At 55.8% G+C, this 20,670-nt stretch overlaps 9 protein-coding genes and 1 non-coding gene across 10 annotated transcripts; 5 read left to right on the top strand and 5 right to left on the bottom strand.

The window, feature by feature from the left end:
• Window positions 1–2: 2 nt before the first annotated feature.
• On the bottom strand, window positions 3–3,368 carry FA10DRAFT_267862 (hypothetical protein). The gene is made up of 4 exons (XM_025522081.1): window positions 2,520–3,368; window positions 1,979–2,449; window positions 1,689–1,888; window positions 3–1,609 (listed from the first exon to the last, which is right to left on the bottom strand). Exons 1-4 carry the CDS (start codon window positions 2,944–2,946, stop codon window positions 155–157), a joined length of 2,553 nt encoding a protein of 850 aa, XP_025376486.1. The 5' UTR covers window positions 2,947–3,368; the 3' UTR covers window positions 3–154.
• An 85-nt stretch (window positions 3,369–3,453) lies between these two features.
• FA10DRAFT_140944 (hypothetical protein) lies at window positions 3,454–5,983 on the top strand. Its single transcript, XM_025518037.1, has 3 exons — window positions 3,454–5,292; window positions 5,372–5,433; window positions 5,495–5,983. The coding sequence occupies exons 1-3, from the start codon at window positions 3,518–3,520 to the stop codon at window positions 5,503–5,505; spliced, it is 1,848 nt and encodes a 615-aa protein (XP_025376485.1). The 5' UTR covers window positions 3,454–3,517; the 3' UTR covers window positions 5,506–5,983.
• A 256-nt stretch (window positions 5,984–6,239) lies between these two features.
• On the top strand, window positions 6,240–8,133 carry FA10DRAFT_302642 (peptidase M24A, methionine aminopeptidase). The gene is made up of 6 exons (XM_025525152.1): window positions 6,240–6,518; window positions 6,599–6,897; window positions 6,978–7,226; window positions 7,281–7,621; window positions 7,696–7,757; window positions 7,821–8,133. Exons 1-6 carry the CDS (start codon window positions 6,247–6,249, stop codon window positions 7,900–7,902), a joined length of 1,305 nt encoding a protein of 434 aa, XP_025376484.1. The 5' UTR covers window positions 6,240–6,246; the 3' UTR covers window positions 7,903–8,133.
• Window positions 8,134–8,285: 152 nt separating this feature from the next.
• FA10DRAFT_t36 lies at window positions 8,286–8,399 on the top strand. Its single transcript has one exon. It is a non-coding gene; the product is annotated as a tRNA-Asp (tRNA).
• A 43-nt stretch (window positions 8,400–8,442) lies between these two features.
• FA10DRAFT_267857 (hypothetical protein) lies at window positions 8,443–10,137 on the bottom strand. Its single transcript, XM_025522080.1, has one exon. The coding sequence runs from the start codon at window positions 9,992–9,994 to the stop codon at window positions 8,657–8,659; it is 1,338 nt and encodes a 445-aa protein (XP_025376483.1). The 5' UTR covers window positions 9,995–10,137; the 3' UTR covers window positions 8,443–8,656.
• A 230-nt stretch (window positions 10,138–10,367) lies between these two features.
• Window positions 10,368–12,259, top strand: FA10DRAFT_140717 (hypothetical protein). The gene has a single exon (XM_025518035.1). The coding sequence runs from the start codon at window positions 10,794–10,796 to the stop codon at window positions 11,997–11,999; it is 1,206 nt and encodes a 401-aa protein (XP_025376482.1). The 5' UTR covers window positions 10,368–10,793; the 3' UTR covers window positions 12,000–12,259.
• A 26-nt stretch (window positions 12,260–12,285) lies between these two features.
• On the bottom strand, window positions 12,286–13,577 carry FA10DRAFT_287166 (FAD/NAD(P)-binding domain-containing protein; the record flags this gene model as incomplete). Its single annotated transcript, XM_025524127.1, has 2 exons — window positions 12,286–12,364; window positions 12,523–13,577. 2 exons carry the CDS (start codon window positions 13,575–13,577, stop codon window positions 12,286–12,288), a joined length of 1,134 nt encoding a protein of 377 aa, XP_025376481.1.
• Window positions 13,578–13,840: 263 nt separating this feature from the next.
• Window positions 13,841–15,807, bottom strand: FA10DRAFT_267855 (hypothetical protein). The gene is made up of 6 exons (XM_025522079.1): window positions 15,228–15,807; window positions 15,135–15,150; window positions 14,925–14,989; window positions 14,415–14,831; window positions 14,320–14,336; window positions 13,841–14,252 (listed from the first exon to the last, which is right to left on the bottom strand). Exons 1-6 carry the CDS (start codon window positions 15,757–15,759, stop codon window positions 14,091–14,093), a joined length of 1,209 nt encoding a protein of 402 aa, XP_025376480.1. The 5' UTR covers window positions 15,760–15,807; the 3' UTR covers window positions 13,841–14,090.
• A 47-nt stretch (window positions 15,808–15,854) lies between these two features.
• Window positions 15,855–17,551, bottom strand: FA10DRAFT_267852 (MFS general substrate transporter). Its single transcript, XM_025522078.1, has 2 exons — window positions 16,465–17,551; window positions 15,855–16,394 (listed from the first exon to the last, which is right to left on the bottom strand). Exons 1-2 carry the CDS (start codon window positions 17,521–17,523, stop codon window positions 16,338–16,340), a joined length of 1,116 nt encoding a protein of 371 aa, XP_025376479.1. The 5' UTR covers window positions 17,524–17,551; the 3' UTR covers window positions 15,855–16,337.
• Window positions 17,552–17,790: 239 nt separating this feature from the next.
• Window positions 17,791–20,494, top strand: FA10DRAFT_267851 (hypothetical protein). Its single transcript, XM_025522077.1, has 3 exons — window positions 17,791–18,173; window positions 18,291–18,928; window positions 19,068–20,494. The coding sequence occupies exons 1-3, from the start codon at window positions 17,883–17,885 to the stop codon at window positions 20,320–20,322; spliced, it is 2,184 nt and encodes a 727-aa protein (XP_025376478.1). The 5' UTR covers window positions 17,791–17,882; the 3' UTR covers window positions 20,323–20,494.
• The last annotated feature ends 176 nt before the right edge of the window (window positions 20,495–20,670 follow it).

Here is a 20,670-nt window from a genome sequence, read left to right as displayed (position 1 = left end):
AAAGGTGCTGAGAAAGGATGCTGAGTACGAATCCGCCAGAAATTGATGCAGGGTAGGGAATGGACCGAGGGGGGAAAGTGGCGAGAAAAGTCTATTACGTTGCGAATCTTTCTCCTTGTCGCTCGTTTGACCGCTACAATGACGGCACCGGAGGTCATGATGCCGTATGAGGTGCTTCCCCTTCTTCTTTCGAGGGATGCTCCTGAATTGTCGAAGGAACGTCAATCGATTGGCCCGCGCCTATCTGGTGAAGCGGCTGCTGCGGATAGTGCTGTGGCATTGCCGTCGTTGTGGATTGTGCAATTGGAACGTGCGTCATTGACTGGCTCTGATCTTGCTGCTGCTGCGGCTGCGGCTGCTGACTTGAGCTCTCCAAAGAAGAGCTAGTACTTTCGCCAGGAGGATCTTCAGCCTCGAAGGTTGAAGGCAGACCTTCGAGAGGGCCTACGTCGTTGCTCTCGGCTTCGCTCCCCGCCAAGTGCCCGCCTCCAACGCTGCTGCCGCCACTGACACTTCCTAGCCGGACCTTCGACGAGACTTCTCCCGCGCTCACACCCGACGCGGCTCCTCCGCTTGTGCCAGAATGAGATCGTGAGCCTCGCTGGCTCGCCAAAGGCGTGCCGCCTATGCCCGCACCGCCGGCCTTTGACGTGTTGGCAGGTGCTCCGATGACGTACTTGAGAATGTCCGACAGACACAAGATTCCTACCAGTTTGCCTCGACCTCTTTTTCTAGGTTCCTCTCCTGAGATGGCGGCAGCTGTCGCGGGAGCTGCTGGCCTTTGGCGGGAAGCTGGTGCAGTCGCTTCCTCTTCACGCTCCCGTCGCTGTTGTTCTTCCTTTTGCAGCGATGCGGCCAATGAAGTGACGCCAACACTAAATGGCTCCGGCTCCAAGATGACTAGCCGATGGATCCTGCGGTGACGGAGCAGGCTAAAGATGCTCGCCAAGCTGTCGTCTGGCCCACAAGTCATGACGCCACCAAAGTCTTTCGGGCGGCGTGCCAAGGCCTGACGGATTGTCAGATCGAGCGATTGGTAGGCTCCCGTTCGAACCAAATCAATGACATCGACAGCCTCGTAAAGGTCTACTACGTAGCCATCGGAATCAAGGATCGGCACCGCCGAGATTCCACGTTCGGAAAACATATGAACGACATCGAAGACAGTCGTGTCTAGCGTCGCTGTGGCCAGAGGCTCGTATCGTTGTGCAAGCACTGACGAGGACGCAGGTGCGGGTCCACTTCCGCCGCTGCTCTCTGTAGGCGCGGAGAAATTCTGGCCCTTTTCATCTTCGCCTTCGCCTCCTGTTGGTGTTGTCAGATCTGAACCCTGAGGGGCCAAGGAAGCAGCGACGGCTCCAGGAGATGCGACGGGAGGCATCTGCGGATTCAATGAGAACTGAGATTGAGACTGATCGCTGCTTCTTCGCGATGAAGCCCCCTGACTTGGACTGGCAACGGATCCACGCGCAGCCGATGACGGAGGTCTCGAGGACTGCTGCGAAACAGACGTCGACGCATTGGCAGATCCTACGCCGCGGACCGTCGATACGTAGGTGCCAATGCCCAAAGCGCGTATAGTTCGATGAAGCCCCGCTGTCTCGCGGCACTTGCGAATGACATGGATGTCAGCAGCATGCACCACCACCATCTCCGCGGCAGGCTGCCAATCACTCGGGCAGACTCACGTTCATGGCAATGAACTTAAGGACCCGATACTGTGTAAGGACGCTGATGACCGTCTCCATGCCTGTTTGCTCATCGTAATCGAGTAGGGGCAGCCTGCGAGCGTGCGTTTTGATGAGAAGCTCGCACGCTTCGTACAGGGGCCTCATTGGTTCGATAGATAGCAAGGGAGGTTGCGGCACGTTCAAAGCTTGTTCAATGTCTGCAACGATGACACCGAGGCCGAGAATGAGAAGCAAGTGAGTCGGAATAGATGCACTCAACACCAACATCTTTGTATGTCTGGACTCACCCCTAAGCATCTCCAGCCGGAACCTCTCTACATCCTGAGCCGCATTATCGTAGCTGGAATGGTGATAGTAGTATTGGATGAGGTGGATGATGTCGTTGACGGTGAGCATGCCAGCGAATCCAGCCTTGCCCGGCGGAGGTGCCCCTGCCGCTGCAGCTCGGGCAGCGGCGATACTCGTCGGGCCTTGAGCCGATTCACTGAGGATCACGCTTGGTGAGGGTGATGTCCCAGGCGAGGTCTGACGCAGTGATATTGCCGTCGGCAGCGAAAGTGCATTCGAGGATGGTGAGGCGGAGGAGAGGAGCGTGGGATCAGAAGCAGGTGTCAGCGGCGGCCCAGACCCGGAAGGAGGAGGATGGGTGGAAGCAAGCTCTTCGGCAGGCGCTGGAGCTGAAGGCTCAAATGGGGCCGTCGTTGTGGGCGCCGTGGTCGACTCTGCCGTCGATTGCCAGAGCGGCGCAGAGACGACACCTGGGTGAAGGTCGGTGAGAGCTTCCGGTCAGCGTACAGTCATATATTAAGACGAAGCGAGGGAACTCGCCAGCTTGCCACATGACATCCAAGGCGGGCTTGACGACGAGCTTTGTGTCAAGCACAACGAGACGAAAGCTGACGGGGAGGCCATCATAACTGCTTCGACCTTTGAGAAAGTCGCGAATGCTCTCCAGCGCAGCAGCATGCCGATCCCTCCTTTTCTTCGCAGAGAGTGCAGACGTCGAAGCGCCAGGGACACTCGACGCATTTCCAGGAATCGCCGTCGCAACAGCACCTGGATGGCCGTGCACCTGCCTCCGAGAAGGTCTACGTCCTACACTTGAGACCTGCGAAGCGCTGCTTTGAGCAGAGGCAGACACGGACGATGCACCCTCGCGTGATCTCGAGAAGGAAGTGGCACGATGGTGCGCTTCAGATCTTGATTGCCCCCGCGTGGAGCTTGAAGCATCCGTGTGTGATCCTTGGATCTCCATTGCTCGTCCAGGGGCCGGGAACGTTGCAGAGTCGCCCCTTGACTGTTCGTCGAACGGAGGCGAGTGCAGATTCTTACTTCTGGTGTCGTTGGTCTATGAGGTGACTCCCAGTTGCATTCTCAGATCTAGTCGATTTGAAAGGGCGAAGAGTTGCAGCTCTTGTCGGATTCTAGCTGCCTATTGTAGAGAGATATGGATACTGGGGAGGCGGGCAATGGCCGTCAAGGTTGAGAAGGCTCGCAAGACAGCGTGCCCTAGCGGTATCAGGGAGACACGGGATGTCCTCACAAATCTGGCTGTCACCTTGCGATCTCCACGTCGACGTTTCCTGACGATGATAGCCGCGTTTGTCTGCCGACGGTCAGTGGTGAGGAGCGAAGCAGCGTACTCTGAAGGAAATCAAGGACATGTCGTCGACGACGTTGTCTGTGCGGGGGACTAGCTGGTAATCTTCGGCCGACTTATCTATGATATTACTTGGGGTGGAACGCGCCCGGCCTGCCTCGCTCGCACGCTGTTCCCCGCCCGCGCACCCAACACCTTGCTCTGCTTTCGTTGGTGGCCAGACAAGATGGAGACAGCATTCGATGACGATGATTCCGAGCTCAGCGATGCGCCTTCCACACCAGGCAGAAGCGTGCGTCCGCCAAAGGCATTGTCGGGGGCTTCATCGCTTAGCACGCGGACACCACCAAGATCGATGAATGTCGCGAAAGGAGAACAAGGTGAGGATGCATCGTTCAGGGACAGCAAGAAGAAAGCTTTGTCCAAGGAGCAGTACGAGGCCAAGCACTGGGTATACGAAGAGGTACCAGAGCGCAACATCTTTACCGAAGACCCCATCGTGGAACATGGCCGAAGGAGAAGACCACCAGCAAGAGGGTCAGGTTCACTGCCGCCGACCGAACCCTCACCCGCGTCATCGAGTGCGGCTGTCCCAACTGTGTCGTCGTCGAGAAAGAAGAGAAAAGGCAGGGCGGACACGGTAGCGCAGGTGGTCGTCGAAAGCGAAGCTATTGCAGGGGCAGAGGCGGCCACACCTCCCGAATCTGCTCCGCGAGCCTCACTTACCGCGACACTGCCTGCGCCAGAAGCAGAGCTCGGCCAGCAGAAGGTCCGCACATTCAAGCGTCACACTATGAGAAAGTACCCTCGAGAAGAGACAGCGCTGGAGAAGAAAGAAGGGCAAGAAAGACGGGCAAAGCAGACTGTTGATAGCGAAGAGAGTGATGTGAGATCACACGATCCGGCGGAGGAACACGTCGTCACAGCACAAGAGGAAAAGGCTGTCGCCGGAAGAGGCGATGGAGATAGCAAGAGCGGAAGCTTCAAAATTCGTCTCAAACGATACGGCCGCCGTACGAGCGAGCCTACTGCTGCTCACGCTATGGCCGCAGAAGAGCACGGTCATGAGATCGAAGCGACTGAAGGAGGAAATGAGAGCAAAGGAGGTCATGCAGTAGCAGGACTGCCGAGAAAAAGGAAGAGACTACTCAGACAGCTCTCAGATGAAGACGGCGTCCAAAAGGCAGACGACAGCGGAGAACGGCCTTCACATCAGCGCAGCAGGAGGCGATCTGCTGCTCGTCTTCGAGAGGCATTTGATGCTGAAGGCAGTCTCAACGAGAGCGAGAAACTTGCAAAGGCAAAAGAAAAGGCGAAACCCCGAGAGGAAGACGATGGAGGCGCATTCACAGATGACGATGACGACGGAGCCCTGAGCGATGTGGTGCTGAGCGACGACGCCGATGATGATGATGGCACGGGAGGTTTCAGTGACGGAGATGGATCACACCATGTCAAGGGGAAAAGGGGAAAAGCGTCCACCAAGCAGGGCGCAAAGGAAAAGAAAACAACGGAAAGCCGTCCGTCGGCTCACAAAAGCCAGCCGAGGGCAGGCAGTCAGAAGATGGATGAGGAAAAGGTTCGCTTGGAGACGCTCAGGACAAAGGGGGAAAGTGACCAGCCCTCGAGCTCTTCGATGTTGCCAGCAACAAATGTTGACGCAGCCACAGCGCCACCTCGACCTTTGTCCTCTACTCCAAACTCGAGACCCAGACCAGCCCCAAAGGTGGTCCGCAGGGTGCAGAGCGGCATGATGTCGATGCTCGATTCCCTCATGGGCTCAAGCCCAAAGCCCACGCCTCCTCGTCCTGTCGTGGCTCGGCCGCCGCCGGGCGCTTCCGGTCAAGCTACGACTCCCAAATCTGCAAGGCCTGCAAGTAGCGCTCACGAGCACAACAAGACGGCCACGAATGCAGCCGCTCAGAAATCATCCCTCACGCCAAAGTCGTCTCCGTGGAGCAAGCCCATCGATGTCAAGGGGGCCAATGGCGAGCACGTAACGTGAGTGCTGATCAGGTTCCAGATACGTGCATGAGAGGGACGCCGTCCTCTGATTTGCTTCTCGTGATTGTAACCGCAGGGCGGCCGAGATGGCCAAAAGGAGACAGAAGGAGCAATATGACCACACACATCCAAAGGTTGGTGAGCTGTTTGGACTCTTTCTACCACAAACAGCATTTATCCAACTCGAGGCCACTCGCAGAATCTCTTTGACCTTCTTGTGGGCGCCGAGATCACCATGGAGTTCGAGGAAGAGACTCGCTCCATGCTTCATCAGGATCCTTTTATCTACAAGCACAAGCTCCACAGGCCGGGAAGGACAGAGGGCGCCGCGCATCTGGCACACAGAATCAAGGCCGAGTTGCGCGAAGCTGACTCATTGGCTGACGGATCGTGCCATGATTCGCAGTCAGGTTCTTGAGTGCGAGGTCGCCTACGAATACAGGGTGGCTCTCGATGAGATCCCTTCACGTTGCCATGGACTCAAATCCTCTTCTGTATTTCTGCTTGCCGGCAGAGTAGGAATCGATTGACTGTCATCAAGGCTGCATTCGTGGCAGCAGGAGAGTTCAGTCATTTGCGCTCAGAGACGTAACGGTATTGTGACACTGTCGAAATCGCTGAGGACTCGCATCAAACCAGCATCATACCAGTCGCTGAATAATTCGTATCTGTGCTACTGAAAGTGGGGAACCTTTCTCGACAAGCTGCTCCTGATGATGATCAGCAAGTGACTGACTGCCCATTGGAGAGGAAGCGTCAAGAAGGGCAAGGGCGAAAAAGCCTAGTCCTCTTTTTGCCAGAGTCCGCGATGCATTCACAACCTAAGCTTTAGCGCCAGATGGTGCAGTCCTCGCGTGTCCTTGTCTCTCGTCCTCCCAGATCTGGCTTTCATCCGCGTCGACTCTCACCTATCATCCGAGCTCGCCATTTCTTCTTCGTACAGTCTTGTCAATGGCATCCCAGGACCATCATCAGCAGACCAACAATGACGGTCCCCTCTTCAATTCATCGGTCAGTCGCGGAGGCTCGCCCTATCACCAAGGCCAGGCTGGCCTCGACGAACAGCAAGGTGGTCACACAGGCAAGGGAGGAGGAAGCAAGAACAAAAAGAAGAAGAAGAAGAGCTCCAGCGCCAGTGCCACCAACGATCTCTTGAAGCCTCTGACAGAGATCTTCAAAGACCTCGCCTTTCCCGTCGGAGAGGTATGCGAATACAAGGCGGAGTGAGTGCACTGCCAAGGCCCTTCTCTAACGAAGATTGTGGTCAAAGACGAAGGAAAAGCTTAAATGGTACTTGGACCAGGATCCGCCTTCGCGCATCTACCGAGGAACTCGCTGAACGCGAGCGTCTGGACAATCTCGACCAGGACAAGCAATATCGACTTGTTCGACAAGCTGCCGAGGCTCACCGCCGAGTGAGGATGTACGCGCGCCAATCGATCAAGCCTGGCATGACGATGACCGAGGTAGCCGACCTTATCGAGAATGGGGTCAGGACCGTGGTTGAAGCGCAAGGCCTCGAAAGAGGAATCGCATTTCCGACTGGCCTGAACCTCAACGAATGCGCCGCTCATTATACGCCCAATCCAGGCGACAAGAGGAGTGAGAAGCCATGCGTTTACGTGTACGAACAAAGTGCTCTCCTTACTTTTCTTTTCTTTCCTTTCCTTTTTCCTGTGTAGTCCTTCTTGATACCGACGTTCTCAAGGTCGACATTGGCGTTCATGTCAAAGGTCGCATTTGTGATTCTGCCTTCACTCTAACATTCGACGGCGGACGCCAGTGGGAGCCTCTTCTGGAAGCTGTCCGCGCCGCCACGGAAACAGGCATCAAGGAGGCTGGCATCGATGCTCGTCTGGGCGAGATCGGCGCCGCAATTCAAGAAACGATGGAGTCGCACGAGTGCCAGGTCGACGGAAGAACATTGCCCAGTACGTCTACTTGGCGTGCGCTCCCATCTGCCCACTTACCCACTCTTCCTACAGTCAAGGCGATTCGTAATCTCTGCGGTCACAGCATCGAGCAATACCGTATCCACGGAAGCCACTCGGTGCCCATTGTGGCCGAGCCTGACAACGTCATCAAAATGATTGAGGGCCATTATTACGCCATCGAGACGTTTGGCAGCACAGGACTCGGGTACACCGTTGAGAGAGGCGCGTGCAGTCACTACTATAAGAGTCGCAACAGCAGCAGTGTGCCCGCCTCTTCAGTGACTCTTTTTTCCGCCAGAAAGCTTCTGCAGACCATCGACCAAAGCTTCGGAACCCTGCCATTCTGCCGCAGGTACCTTGAACGCGCCGGCGAGAAGAATTATCTCCTAGGGGTATGTTGACGTAGCCTTCTCGATGCTGTAGCAGAGTGCAGCCAGCTGACTGTCAAGCGTTTACCTCTCCGCAGCTCAAGCACCTCGCCTCGGCCGGAATTATTGACGAGTGTCCCCCCCTTTGCGATGTCGAAGGGTGAGTATACTGTTGATGTCTTGGTGCAGCGATCGATGCTCATTGCCGAGCCAATTGTTCCAGGTCGATGACCGCTCAATTCGAGCACACCATCTTGCTCCGGCCTACTTGCAAGGAGGTAGTCAGCCGCGGTATCGACTACTGATTTTTGAATCTCCCACGGCCCCTGTTGTCGACGTCCGTCTTTATAGGGTGATTCAAGTTCGAGATAGTCGACCCTTCTTCTACACCACATGATCGCCATGCTTTCAGAAGTCGATGGAAAGAGATCCTGAGACCGAGTTCTGTTCTGTGTGCTCTTCCTTCCTCTGTTCCCAGCGCATTCAACAGAACGATATGCCTGAAACAAACGTCTCTCATATGGTGCTATCAAGGCAATCCTGCGGGTCTCGCTGCAGCTTGTACAGTATATACACGACTCAACGGGCCTGCGCATCCTACAGGCATTCCCATGTGGTTTGGCTCGAGATCACGTTGCTTCTGCTTATGGGCTATATTGTATCTTGATTAATGTCCTAGTACAGTTCTTCTTTCGTGGTTTAGCGGTAGAATGTCGCCTTGTCAGTCATACGGCTGCAACAAGACAAGTGTACCCCCTGCATGTGCACGGCGGAGTCCCGGGTTCGACTCCCGGCGAGAGAGCTTTTTTTTTCTCTGTAGAGTTCAGGTTCTGGCGTTTGCTTGTGAGATTTGCTTGCATCGCGGGCAACCGCGCCCGACTTTGATGGCAGGGCAGATTGACCTTGTAGGGCTGTGACGCCGGTATGACAGAAGGAAATACAAAGGTGAGAAAGGACGACAAGCAGCGCGCGTCTGTACACGAATTGTGCCGAGTGAACCAACTTCGCAATGCGGTGATCATACTGATACATGTAGAGTGTGCGGCAGCTTCAGTGCCTCTATGGTAGCGATGCTGCTGTGCGACCGGGCCAATAAGTCTTCTCAGGCACTCCTTCGTTGACAAAGTCGATTGCTTCGATCCCTTGTTGGAAGGCGTAATCTTGGTTCGATGACTCGTAGCGCCATCCACCAAATCGGCCTCGTGACACTATTCCCTGCCGCTCTAGCTTTGTCAACAGGCCACCTTCGTCCTCGCCACCGGTATGACGGCCATCTAAAATCGCGTCTCTTCCTCTGAAGGGAAGGGGATAGCCAAAGTCAAGGTGTCTGTAGTACACCGACACGGGCTCTTCGTCGAGCCCAATGGCGTCCCATTCCCTAAGCTGCTGCAAGTGATCTTGGACTAATTCCTCCCTCGTCGCCTGCTTCAGACGCCTATGCTGCGACATCGAAGTCTCGAACAGGATGTTCCACCTTCCTGGGCCCGACATGGAGGCGGAGAAGTTGGTGGGGATCGTGGCACGGTGAAAGGCCACATTCTCGTCGGCAGCAAAGATCCATGTCTTTGCCTCAAGGACCTTTGGCAGCGGGCCTTGAAAGCCTAGACCGATGGCCGTCGTCGAGGAGTGTTTGAGCTCGTCACCACCGCCGACGCCGGCGAGATGAAGAAGCGACTTGAGGGGAATGGTACTTACGCACCTGGAGAAATGAATCTCTTCTCCAGTCGAGAGCATGGCTACTCGGCGTTCGGGGTCCAAAGCTATAACGCTGACCCCATAAATTTGCCGCTCGGACGGAAGGGAGCGAGATATGCTGTTCCACAGAGAGCCTGTGCCGAAGCGTGGATAGGGAAACATGGAAATGTCCTGCGGCGCAGTCTTAACCTCGAGCGTTCTGGCGGGCTCGGGGACATTTGCCAACTTGGAGCCTGATCGGAGATTGGTCCAATCCGAGGTCAAATCCTCGAGGGGCCATGCCCACTGCTTTTTGTTGAAAGGTGTGAAGAAGACTCTGTTCAAAGTTGGGCCAAAGGATCGGCTGAAATATTCGGATAAACTGTCGCTGTTGTCGCCGTAGCAATTTTCCTTGTTCTGCTCTTGGTTGTGCTCACTGCTGCCGGCCATCATCGAAAGCTCTTGTTGGATCTTGAGTCCCTCGGAAAGGTTTCCCAGGCTCTGTTGTATAGGAGTCGGGCACCACTGCTCGTTAACACGAACCCAGCCACCCCTCGCGGGACTCTGCCAGTCCTTGTGGATGGACAGAGCCTGATCGAACGAAGAGAAGTGCGAGTGGATGACGTGACCACCAAGATCCCAGAGGAAGCCCTCGTCATCCTTTTCGGTACGTGCCATGCCACCAGGGCCATCTAGGGCGTCGACGAGGAGCCAGTCGTTCATGTTCGTCCTGTGCGCTTGGTAAGCTGCACCCAAGCCTGTTGGACCCCCGCCAATGATCAACACCGAAATTGTCCTTTTCATCCTTGAGCGCTGGGACTTGTTCGCTAGACTAGGCTCTCACGCTCGGACTGCTAAGAAAGACTGTTCAGTCTGTCAGGAGAATCGAATCTTTTATATACACCCCGATGCTTTGTGTCCGAGAGGTTGCAGCGGGACAGAAGCCTATCTTAGAACTTGCCTTCCCGCCTTCCTTTTCCGGCGTTAGAACGCGTCTCGGCGTCCCGGATTAATGGAAGAAGGAGGCCAGGCCTCTGTTTCACTTGTCGCAAATAGTTCTCTTGCATTCGATTCGAGCAATCCCAAAGCAGAAGGAACCAAAAGCACGGCGGATGTTTCACCAGCTGAAGGTCTTTGAATCGTTCTGACTAAGGAACCGACGGCACAATAAGAGACAGCAAGCTGAGGTGATCAGGCACAAAGGTGTCAAATGGTGCTGCTGTTCGAGACAGAGATTTGGCAAGTGAGTCTCGACCACAAGATAAGCTTGTGCAGTCTAGTCACCCTAGCCTGATGGCTATGAAAGCGACGTCGGTCTTGGCAAAGCGCTGCATGCCACGAATTCTCTCAATTGCTTCGCTTGCTTGCGGTCCGCTCTACTACTACTACTTGCCCCACCGGGCCTACCAGCGTACATTCTTCAGCGTTAATCCCCTGAAACAAGCATAAGGGCTAGTCGACCAGCCTTCTTCGTTCGTAACACATGCCTAATCGGTCTTGATATAAGAAGCAAGCCTTGTGAATGCTTATCGCCAGCAAGCTTCAGCAAGTAGACATGTCCGCATTCATGACGACTCCATCCGCAGTGCAGAGCGCTTTTGCACCCACGACGAGCCATATGGAGCTGTCCATCTTAAAGACAAAGGGCATCGAAGAACACAGAAATGCTCGACAGCGAAGATGGCTTCCAAGGCGCCATCGCTGGGCAGCCGTTGCGAACAAGCAACCAGATCGTTTCTCAGGGACAACGTCGGGCTCGATCGCGACCCAAATCTTCTTTTCTCCGCATCCAGACGACATTGCCTACAGCTGTTTCGGATCCGTCGATCAAGGTCACGGAGTAACGAGGAGTGGCATTATAAACAAGAGGAAAGAGGATCCCAGAGGAGGTACACATCCTTGGTCCCGAGAGGAGCGGGTAATCGTCACAGTGTTCAACAAGAGCCGATGCGCCAACGGCGAAGTCGGCCACCGGCTAGGCCATGACGTCGAGACGGTGACACCGGCCCGACAAGCCGAAGACGAAGCGTTTGCGGCCTCGATGGGCTGCAGACTTATATCCTTGGGCTTTGGTGACTCAAGCGCACGGGACGAACCTAGTCGTAGGCCCTGCTTGGCCGCAGCCGACGAAAAGGAGATGCTGGAGATGACCAAGGCAAATGCAGCATACAGACCTGTGGAGGAACATCTCGAGGCAATTGTTCGATGGGCCGTCGAGTGTGGGGCCGAGATCTATTTGCCGCTTGGCGTCGGCTGCCACATTGATCACTGGATGACTCGAGTTGCGGTCACGTCGCTGCTCGACAGGATAAGACAAGAGCGACACGATGGCTGCACCCTCTCTCCCTCAACACAACCAATCACCTCGTCACCACTTTTGGCATCTCAATCTTTTTCTCCATCTCAGAAGACCGTCAGTCTCTGTTTCTACGAAGACATGCCGTACGCTTTTTACGCAAGTGTCGAGCACATCAATGGCCTCATCCGTGCCGTAGTGTCGCCACTATCTCGCGAAGAGGGGATCCAAGAGGGAAGCCTCGTCTGCCTGGACGAAAAGAGCTGGATTCGAAAAAGGGAGGCGATCCTGAGCTATGAGACGCAAATGAAGCCAACGATTCTAGGTTGCATGGAAGAGAGGGCTTCCGCTTTGGCCCGATCAAGCAGCTTGACGACGACAAAAGGGCATGACTGGGCCGAGAGGATCTGGAAGCTTGAATACGACGTTTGACGTCAGGAGGTGAAGGCATGCTCTCCTTTCTTTCTCTCTGCTTTCCTCTCTCCCTGTCTCCCTTGTCAAGTGCTCTTCCTGGTCGAAGAGCCCCAGGATGCGTTCATGCCACCAATAACATCACGCTTACTGTTAATGATGGGTTATGCTGTACTGCAGTCGCATTTTTATGTGCTTACGATGGCGCCCGATTTTGCGCGGGACCTTTGGCAAAATAAAGTACGAGATGTACAGTACTGTACAGTACCGTACTTTAGGCGTGAGATCGACTTGTAGCGGCACAGGGTTATGCCGAAGCGTACAACTTCTTGAAATCGTCCACGAACAGGGACTTTCCCTTCATAAAGGAGGTGATCCACGCGCCCCTGTAAAGCAAAGCAAAGCCACGAAAGGCATTTGATCAGCACCGTGCATACGCGGGCGGACCTGGAATAGCGATAAGCAGTGCTGGGTACGAGCAGTGCTGGGTACGAGCAGTGCTGGTGGGATCCGGAAGATAATGATAATGCCGAGCATAACTCACAAGACTAAACCAAAGAGCTGAGAAGCACCGGCCGAGGTCCCCAGTGGTACTACCATGATGGAGGGGGGTGCCGAATATACTTTTGCCCTTGCACCTCCCAAGTCCGAGAGGAGCTGAGAGGCAACCACGGGCGCCTGAAACTTGGCTGCGACGTGAGTCTTTGTCCCTGGAGCATTGGCGCAATCACCAAGGCTGTAGTAATTTTGCAACCCTTCGTCGAGGACCCGAAGCGTCTTTGCATCCACCTTGATGCGCTTCTCGTCGTCTAATGCTCGTGAAAAGCCGCTCTCGATGAGGAGAGAGGTATTGGGGCGGGCGCCTGTGGCGATCATGACCAAATCGGCCTCAACCTCTGTCCCATCGGAGAGCGAGAAGCTGCGTTGCTGAGGCAAGAGCTCCAAAGTCTTGACGTCTGAGGGCAGGTCCACCTTGGCATTGAAGCGAACTGGCACATCGATCCTGGCCAGGCCCTCGAGAAGGCTCTTTTGCAGGCTTGGCTTGAAAGGTCCTTGAAGCAAGGTCTGACCCGACGTGACCAACTGCACCTTCTTTTGCCTGTCTACGCTCCGCAACTCGCCGGCGAATTCAACACCGACAGGGCCGCCTCCGACAATGAGAACCGACGAGGCAGCGGCGACATCCCTCTGAATCCGTCGCTGACCTTCAATGGCCTCAGCCTTGTTGGTGCTCGAGGGACGACCAGGGACTGGGTAGCTGGAGCCGAGGGCCAACACGGCACGCTCAAAGGGGATCGTGTCGCTGCCTTCGAAGATGGACGAGATGGTAACCGACGACGGCGATAGCGCTGTGACGGAGGTGGCCTGTAGCACAACATGACGAGAATCCTGACCAAAAAACCTGTCGAGATCGGCAAACGAGAGGTGCTCCTTGCCTGCAACGACACTACCCCTAAGTGCGGAGATGGGGTGGTACATGTAATCGAGGCGTTCGATGAGAATGATGCGATGAGAAGTAGGCAGGCTCTTTTCCAAGCTCCGAGCCACATAAGCACCTGCGGCAGACGCGCCCACAATGACGATGTTGTCGTAGCCCATGCTTGTGCTGGTGATCCTCGACACGAGGGGAGTTGTTGGCGCTCTTGACCCAGCAAGCCAGTGGCAATATAAATAGGTTCTGAAACACACAGCACCGCGATGAGGAATTCGAAAGATATGCTGATCAGGCCAGCCCCCGCGTTTAAGCCACTCTTGGGCGGACAAGAACAACGGAATCTGTAAAGAACACAAGGTTCCGCGGGTCAGCAAGCTTTCTTCGTATTACAGAAGTAGACTAGTGTAGAGTGTTAGTGTAATGAAAAGTCATATTAGTAGCAGCGATACAGTAAAAGCAGCTATAGTAAAACCTTGAAGGCTGACATAGACTACACTAGAACTCAACGCGTTGCTGACGCGGAAAGCTGACATCGTTTGGAAGGTGTCTCTGCAGTCTTCCCATCTCAAATGAAGTGATGACTGCAGCGAGAGAGTGTGTCTTGCAAGGCCTGTGCTTAATGTGGCCGGCTCAGCAGAAGCTGTCGTTCAATGTCGGCGCCGCTTGTGTCACTGTTACTAGCGGTCCCGCTCGCTAGCTCTGCGGATCTGCCAGGTCAATTCATATGTCTTGAAAGCATCTTCAAATGAGCTCAGCGGCCAAGAGGGAAGACCAGGTTTTTGCAAACCTCTGACGGCATAGACGAGCGCCTCGAGCTGAGTCGTGAAAGGGTCGTCATCCTGGCCGTGCTCACGTCAGATGTCAGCGTGTGCCAGAGTCTGTACGGCTTGGCTGACTGGGCTTAACCTTGAATGTAACGATGTCTGGTATGCGAGACAAAGAGGGTGGAAGGCGACGTCAGGCTGCAGCAGCACAGATGCGACGGCAAGCATATGACGCACCTTCCTTCTCCGAGTGAGGACCACGGATTGAGAGCGAAGGCGAGCGTGTGTAGGCATCTTTGAGTCTCATGACCCATCCGTCGGCCAGAAGCTCGATTTGGGTATCGTAGGCCCCAGAGTGAAGCGTAATGCCATGGCAAAGGCTCGCAATTGTTCCTCGGCGGTGTCGCCAAAAGGCAGTTGTGACTCGAGGCACCCTGTCTTGCGCGGCAACGGCGGCCTCTTCGTCGAAGGCCAGCCTGGACAGCCGACCAGCCTCATCGCTATGCTCGACAGCTGTGGCCCGGACCGTCTCCAGGAGGGCATCGTTGTCAACACCGGCAAAGAAGCGAATAAGGTCGCAAAAGTGCGTCGCCTGCTCGACTATCGGTCCACACGAAGCCGCCTTGTTCCACCAGGCAAGCTTCTGCGCCTCGGCTGGGCCCGAAAAATCGACAACCAAGAATTACGTCACAGCAGTGGTCAGATTACATGTGCCTGAAGGAACCGAGGCTTGCGACACGTACTCACGGTAAGCCATAAAGTAGCGAGCATTGATGCACGTTGGTACGAGCTGATTGGCCTCGAGTATCTCCCTTGATACCACGTTGTGTCGTCAGCTAACAGCATTCTACCATCCTACCATCCTACCATACTACCAGACCCCTTCCCCCCCCCCCCCCCCCCCTCGGGAATGGAGGGGCAAGGAAAGGAGGGGCACCAATCTAGTGTTTTGCTCACTGCATCTTTGTGACGGCTGTTCCAAAAGATTTAGAAACCAATGAGCATTGGCTCTTTCATGTTGACATCACTCTCGAATCTTCAAGCCCTCACCTTTGAGGTAGCGCAGCATGTAGCCCACTCCGACAAAACCTCGGGACCGCTGCTGCCAGGCGCTGAAGAGGTTGACGACTTTCTCGCACTGGCCCGCGACTGGATCGAGGGCAGCGATTGGCTTTTCAACGAGAAATGTCCTCGCTCTATAGCCAAAGACCGAGAGGGCCTCGACATCAGTGTCGCTGCCTTTGAGCGTCGTCCCACGAAAGTGGGGAGGACAACCAAGGACCACGAGATCGATGTTGCGGCCAGGGACGGTCGTAAGACAGTGGCCGGCCGATGCCACGTCGGCGAACGCCTCGGTAGCAGCCCATGCGGCAGCAACATGTCTCTCCTGGCTCGCTCGCTTGTCGGCGATTCTGCCTCGAGCCCGCTCCAAGTTGGGATCGACTAGGGCGACGACAAGCAGTTGATGACCAAGAAGCGCTTCTAGCCTCCTGGTATGGTTCCAGCTACCTTCACGAGAGCCAAAGTTGATCTCTCCTGCGCCAACGACAACGACGTTGAACGATTTGGCGGCAACCTCCATACCTACGAACGACACACTCTTTCTTTATTGGTGTGGAAAAGGGACAAGTCGCAACCGTTCGTTTCGTTCACACAGCACACACGGAACTAATTTATCTCAAATAATTAGCCAGCCGGCCGGCCTTCTCTCAGCGTGGGGGAGAAAGTGGAAGCTGTCCTGCATTGATTGTTCGCTGGGACATGGGGGTGGAGGAGAAGCAGCTACACACTAATCAACACGCTGATCCGCCTCGGCCCTGAACTTCGTGGGCCAGCCTAAGCCAGCCCAGAGGAGAATCTGCGTCGCGAGAAGGGCGACGAGGATGGGTGGCAGCGTCTGGATGCCTTTCGCCTGAGCGACGAGCCCCACGACGAGGGGGAAGAGAGCTGCGCCCGCGCTCCCCAGAGCCACAACCAGTCCAATGGCCGCCGTATGTAGGCCACGAGGTCGAATCTTGATAGTGATGACGCGGATGAGGATGGGAAAGATGGGCCCAAGAAAGAGACCCATCAGAGCCAGTGAGACGCCGTTTGCAATGAGCGAAGGCACAAACCAGAGGATAAATTGAAGTCCGAGGGCGAGAGCCAGCTTTAGAATGTTTAGTCAGTAAGAGAGGAGAAGCGGTTCAAAAAATACCAGCCTAAGGCGTTAGCGGACTAAAAATAATGAGGCGAGTGTGTAAAGGTCGAATGCACGAGCGGCAGCAAGGCGGGCATCGTCACTCACATAGACGAATGTGGCCAAATGGGCACCGAGGAGGCGATTGACGGGTAGTAAAAGGATCCGGCCGGCGGCCAGTCCGGCCCAGAAGCCCGAGACGAGGTAGCTGCTGCTATGTGCGTCGCCGCGGATCTCTATGATAAAGGTGCTGGACCAGCCGCCTATGGCCACTTCTGTGCCAACGTAGAAAAGGCAGAAGAGTGCAAGGACAGAGGTGCTTGGCTGCGATAGCAGCGCTCTGAACGTGTTCCTAGCCCCTGACGGACTGTGTTCCGATGTCCGTTCCATTGCATCGTTCTCTCCTGCCTGGCCCCGGTCCTGGTCGGCTGGCTCGGGTTGGCCGACGGGATAGCCCTCCCTGTTGAATCTGAAGCTGTATGTGACCCAGATTGTGTTGAGCGAGGCCAGTCCGAGAGCGATGAGATAGAAGAAGCTGAAGCGTACGCCACGACCCACGAATGGCGTGGCCGCGAGTGGAGCGCAGAGAGCGCCGCAGCCGTAGAGGAAGTGCAAGCAGCTCAGTCGGACCTCGGCCCTCGGCCTTGCAGACACCCAGGCATTGCTCATGGCCTCTTGGGCTCCAATGCTGAGGCCGTACAGGACGTAAGAGACGGCCATGACGGCAAAGGGCGGGGCAGGAGCGATGATGGCCGATGGGACGACAGCCACGAGGGCGAATATGGTCACACATCGTCCGAACGCGAAGCGGTCGACGAGCGGGGTGGTGACGACGGCGGCGAGAATCCAGCCCACGAGATTACAGACAAACAGCATCGACACCGCCACGTAGCTCAAGCGGTAGTGCCTCTGAATTGCAGGCAGAAGCGCGCCAGCAGAGGCATCTGACCAGCCCATGAAAAAGTAGCCAGTCAGGATGGAAAACTCCTTTGTCACGGTCCTTGGCGTTGCATAGTCGCTGCTCAGAGAGCCAATAAAGCTCCTGACACGCGCCTTGGCATCGTGCCACGAGCGCACAAGCCTGGACCCCGCCGAGAGCACTTCAATGGTGTGCTGCGATGGCGGGTAAGCGCTGCCGAGCGCAGATGTGCTGTCACTACTACTCATGAAAAGGGAAGGGGGAAAAGAGCAAGGTGTCTAAGGGAGGAAATGGAAAGCAGTCCTGACGCTGCATTTTAAGAAAAGGCAAACCTGAATCCGTATTATAGTATTACAACACTATTATTTTTATTAGCGCGGGCTCCTTAGACTTCAGACTAGACAAGGACGATAACCTGCTTTCGCAGTCTCCTCTGTTTGGCACCACGTGGACTCTCGCACTCCACGTCATGCACACGCGGGGGAGGCGCTGTCGGCGAAAGAAGTGAGTGCGCCCACAGCAGCCAACGACGACGAGGGCAATGATGCATCGTCGCGCTCCTTCGCCACCCCACTCTCCTTCCGCTCCATCCCACCGCGCTCTGGGCATGACTGGAGAGAGCCATCACGAGCACCGACTGGGTCCTCGTTCCAGGCCTACGTCGCCTAGCACCGCCTCCCAGCGACAGCTGCTGCAGCTATTGATCAAGTGCCCCTCGCTGGGCAGTCTCGACTGCGACACTCGCCTCATGACAGTTTCTGCCGATGCGACAATTAAGCAGGTCAAGGCGAACATCGAAACGACATGGCCGGGTCGACCCAAGGCCGAGGGGATGCGCTGCATTCGAGCGGGCAGGTTGCTATCAGATGAAGACGTCGTTGGTAACGTCGTTGTAGAGGTGAGCTTGTCGCCAGGAGAAGGAGAAAAGTAACACGAGAGAGAGAGAGAGAGAGAGAGAGGAGGAAGGACAAACGGACCCAATGCTGACGAGGTCCAACTCATCGTCTTTTATCAGTCCGAACGTCACGAGCCTGCGTCCCTGCACCTCGTCATTCGACCCGATGCGTGGTCCGAGCCGCGCTTGCGGAGGGCAGAGTCGTCGACTTCGAGGCCGGTACTCGCGCCTTTGGTTAGAACGGCCTCGACGGGATCGATCGCATCGATCAGGACTGCGTCATGCCGAAGCACACCGAGACCACTCGCTTCGTCTCACCACGATCTTACGCGGGCCGCCTTGCCTTCAATTGCTGTCGCGGGCTCTGGCGAGCAGCCTGGCAGCAGGACCACCGATGCGGGGCGCCAATTCTACCACCTTCTGGCCGACCTCGACCCGTCGCAGTACTCTGCCGTCCAGTCGCTTGTGACGCTGGCCTTCCACAAGTACGCGGATCTTTACGAGTCCCACTGGTTTCTCGTCTATGGAGACGATTGTGCTCGGCTTCTCGGCTCTCATGCGGCCCAGAAGCAGGCTGGTCCTGCACAGCTCGAGTCTGTGGCTCAGTCGATGGGATTCAGCTTGGACGAGGCCGTTCAATCGCTCCAGATCTTCGAAGAGGCATCGCTCCAATGGCTCCCGCTTGATGGCGAGGCTGCAAAAGAGGCGACCTTTGGCGGCAATCAAGCTACCCACACTTATCGACAAGTGACAATCGAGTGAGTATTAGCTGTGAGCCGAGAGGCAGGCAGTATTGGTCGTCCCCGCTGCCCGCAAGCCCCCCCCCCCCTTTTTTTTCTTTTTTTTTTTTTTTTCCTGGTGGCCCAAGAGCTTGTGCTGAACCAACGCTTTACAAAGAGGATTGCCGTTTCTGCTTCAACTGACGACTGACGCTCCAACCGTGGAGGCGAACCGACGACTGGGCGATGTGGTCGAACGGCTCGAGGTTCTGCGAGACTTGTCAAATCGTCTTGATCGTTTGATGAGCTTCCAGCACCTCTTGAGGCTGCCCTCTAGCCCTTCGACCGACGATGCCGCTCGAGCCGGCATCGGCCTGCACCTTGCGAGGCAGCATCAGCAAGCGACAACGGCAGCAGCAGCTGAGCAACAAGGACGGCGCCGGGTGCAGATGCGTACCGCTCTCGTCTTGAATCTCGACGAAGTCTTCCACGTCACGCTACCCATGCTCTTTCTCTCATTCAAAGTGGCCATTCTCATCTACATCTTCACCAGAGGTGCAAGTGATTTCAAGAAAAACGTCATGATAGCCACGGCCGTCGCCTACGTGGCTTGGGAAGCATGGAAGCTTGCAAGGATGAGGCAAGTTAGAAGGCAGCTGCGCCAGACCAGGCAGCACGCCAGAAACCAGCAACAGCAGCAGCAGCAGCAGCAGCAGCAGCAACCACAAGAAGCAGGGAGACAGCAGACAGCCGCTCGGCAGAACGAGCGATTGGGACAAGGAGACGACTTGATCCCTCAAGCACCGGCCCGCTCGGTAGTCACGTCGCCCTTGCAAGTCGAATTCTGGATCGAGAGGCTTGCCTACCTGCACCTCGAAGTCGAAGATCGCCAGCTCGGATTCCGTCATCTTGATGGCTCTCCTGCTTCCGACCTTCCCGTTGAGGATTTCAATCGTGGACCACTTCGGCTCGCTTATGAGGTCGTGGTGCTGCCTCTAGTCCTGTCTGTCGCGACGTTGGTGCCCGAGATCGAAGAGCGCAGACGAAGGGCCATCGAGACGAGGGATGCCCTGATCCGGAGCACAGCACGCAAGTTTGAGGAACGCAGGACGAGGGCAAGGGAGCAGGGGGGCCAGGCAATCGATGACTCCCCGCACGCGGCTGCTCACCTTGAGGCATCTGCCAGCAAGCGATCTTCCAATCAAGGTGGCGAGGAAGGCGGCGAGGAAGGCGGCGACCAACCTGCTACCGACCAAGTGCCTACCCTGCTCAAGACGGCCTATGCACAGAGGCTCTTACGAAAGTATCGGGGTGATGGGACAGGACGCCAGCTGGACATTCAGGAAGAGCTCGATGCTGCTGCTGCTGCTGCTGCTGCTGCTGCGCAAAACGCAGACGAAGGTGCGGAGCAAGCAGATATGGGCTTTTTCTAGGTGGCCAAGTCCAGCAACACAGAGGCTGCGATTTCTGTGCCAAAAGACTCCAGTCTACTACTACTACTACTGCTGCTGCTTGTTGGTCATGTTCACTATTCATAATTGTATATCACCAAATGCCTGTCCTTTCTCTACCATTCAAAGTTGTCTATGACCCTCTTTCTTCACGACTTTTTTTTTTTTTTTAGCCGGAAGACGGAAGACGACTTGGGTGCGCTGACGCAAATCGGACGTCGTCGCTTGCTCCACCTCGGTCGCCGGCTGCTCTTCGGAGTGCGCGCCTCCACGCTAGCCGTTCAAGGGCAGCGCTAGGTCCCCCGCCTTCCTGATTATGTGCACGTCCGA

This window comes from Acaromyces ingoldii (assembly GCF_003144295.1).
Source record: "Acaromyces ingoldii strain MCA 4198 unplaced genomic scaffold FA10scaffold_4, whole genome shotgun sequence".
NCBI classification, from domain to species: domain Eukaryota; kingdom Fungi; phylum Basidiomycota; class Exobasidiomycetes; order Exobasidiales; family Cryptobasidiaceae; genus Acaromyces; species Acaromyces ingoldii.
The sequence above is the reverse complement of the archived record's forward strand: the minus strand, read 5'-3'. Positions and strand labels throughout refer to the sequence as shown.

What these genes read in the sequence shown, in the direction of transcription:
- FA10DRAFT_267852 (XM_025522078.1), bottom strand. Translation starts at nt 17,523, where the DNA reads ATGAGTAGTAGTGACAGCACATCTGCGCTCGGCAGCGCTTACCCGCCA. An exon ending in ATTTGGCCACATTCGTCTAT is followed by an intron (nt 16,395 to 16,464) that starts GTGAGTGACGAT and finishes CATTATTTTTAG; the next exon opens with TCCGCTAACGCCTTAGGCTG.
- FA10DRAFT_302642 (XM_025525152.1), top strand. Translation starts at nt 6,247, where the DNA reads ATGGCATCCCAGGACCATCATCAGCAGACCAACAATGACGGTCCCCTC. An exon ending in CGACGGAAGAACATTGCCCA is followed by an intron (nt 7,227 to 7,280) that starts GTACGTCTACTT and finishes CTCTTCCTACAG; the next exon opens with TCAAGGCGATTCGTAATCTC. An exon ending in CCCCTTTGCGATGTCGAAGG is followed by an intron (nt 7,758 to 7,820) that starts GTGAGTATACTG and finishes CAATTGTTCCAG; the next exon opens with GTCGATGACCGCTCAATTCG.
- FA10DRAFT_267855 (XM_025522079.1), bottom strand. Translation starts at nt 15,759, where the DNA reads ATGGAGGTTGCCGCCAAATCGTTCAACGTCGTTGTCGTTGGCGCAGGA. An exon ending in TCGCTACTTTATGGCTTACC is followed by an intron (nt 14,832 to 14,924) that starts GTGAGTACGTGT and finishes TTTCGGGCCCAG; the next exon opens with CCGAGGCGCAGAAGCTTGCC.
- FA10DRAFT_140944 (XM_025518037.1), top strand. Translation starts at nt 3,518, where the DNA reads ATGGAGACAGCATTCGATGACGATGATTCCGAGCTCAGCGATGCGCCT. An exon ending in GCCAATGGCGAGCACGTAAC is followed by an intron (nt 5,293 to 5,371) that starts GTGAGTGCTGAT and finishes TTGTAACCGCAG; the next exon opens with GGCGGCCGAGATGGCCAAAA.
- FA10DRAFT_140717 (XM_025518035.1), top strand. Translation starts at nt 10,794, where the DNA reads ATGCTTATCGCCAGCAAGCTTCAGCAAGTAGACATGTCCGCATTCATG.
- FA10DRAFT_267851 (XM_025522077.1), top strand. Translation starts at nt 17,883, where the DNA reads ATGACTGGAGAGAGCCATCACGAGCACCGACTGGGTCCTCGTTCCAGG. An exon ending in TTGGTAACGTCGTTGTAGAG is followed by an intron (nt 18,174 to 18,290) that starts GTGAGCTTGTCG and finishes GTCTTTTATCAG; the next exon opens with TCCGAACGTCACGAGCCTGC. An exon ending in TATCGACAAGTGACAATCGA is followed by an intron (nt 18,929 to 19,067) that starts GTGAGTATTAGC and finishes CGCTTTACAAAG; the next exon opens with AGGATTGCCGTTTCTGCTTC.
- FA10DRAFT_267857 (XM_025522080.1), bottom strand. Translation starts at nt 9,994, where the DNA reads ATGAACGACTGGCTCCTCGTCGACGCCCTAGATGGCCCTGGTGGCATG.
- FA10DRAFT_267862 (XM_025522081.1), bottom strand. Translation starts at nt 2,946, where the DNA reads ATGGAGATCCAAGGATCACACACGGATGCTTCAAGCTCCACGCGGGGG. An exon ending in CCGGCTGGAGATGCTTAGGG is followed by an intron (nt 1,889 to 1,978) that starts GTGAGTCCAGAC and finishes TCATCGTTGCAG; the next exon opens with ACATTGAACAAGCTTTGAAC. An exon ending in TTAAGTTCATTGCCATGAAC is followed by an intron (nt 1,610 to 1,688) that starts GTGAGTCTGCCC and finishes GTCATTCGCAAG; the next exon opens with TGCCGCGAGACAGCGGGGCT.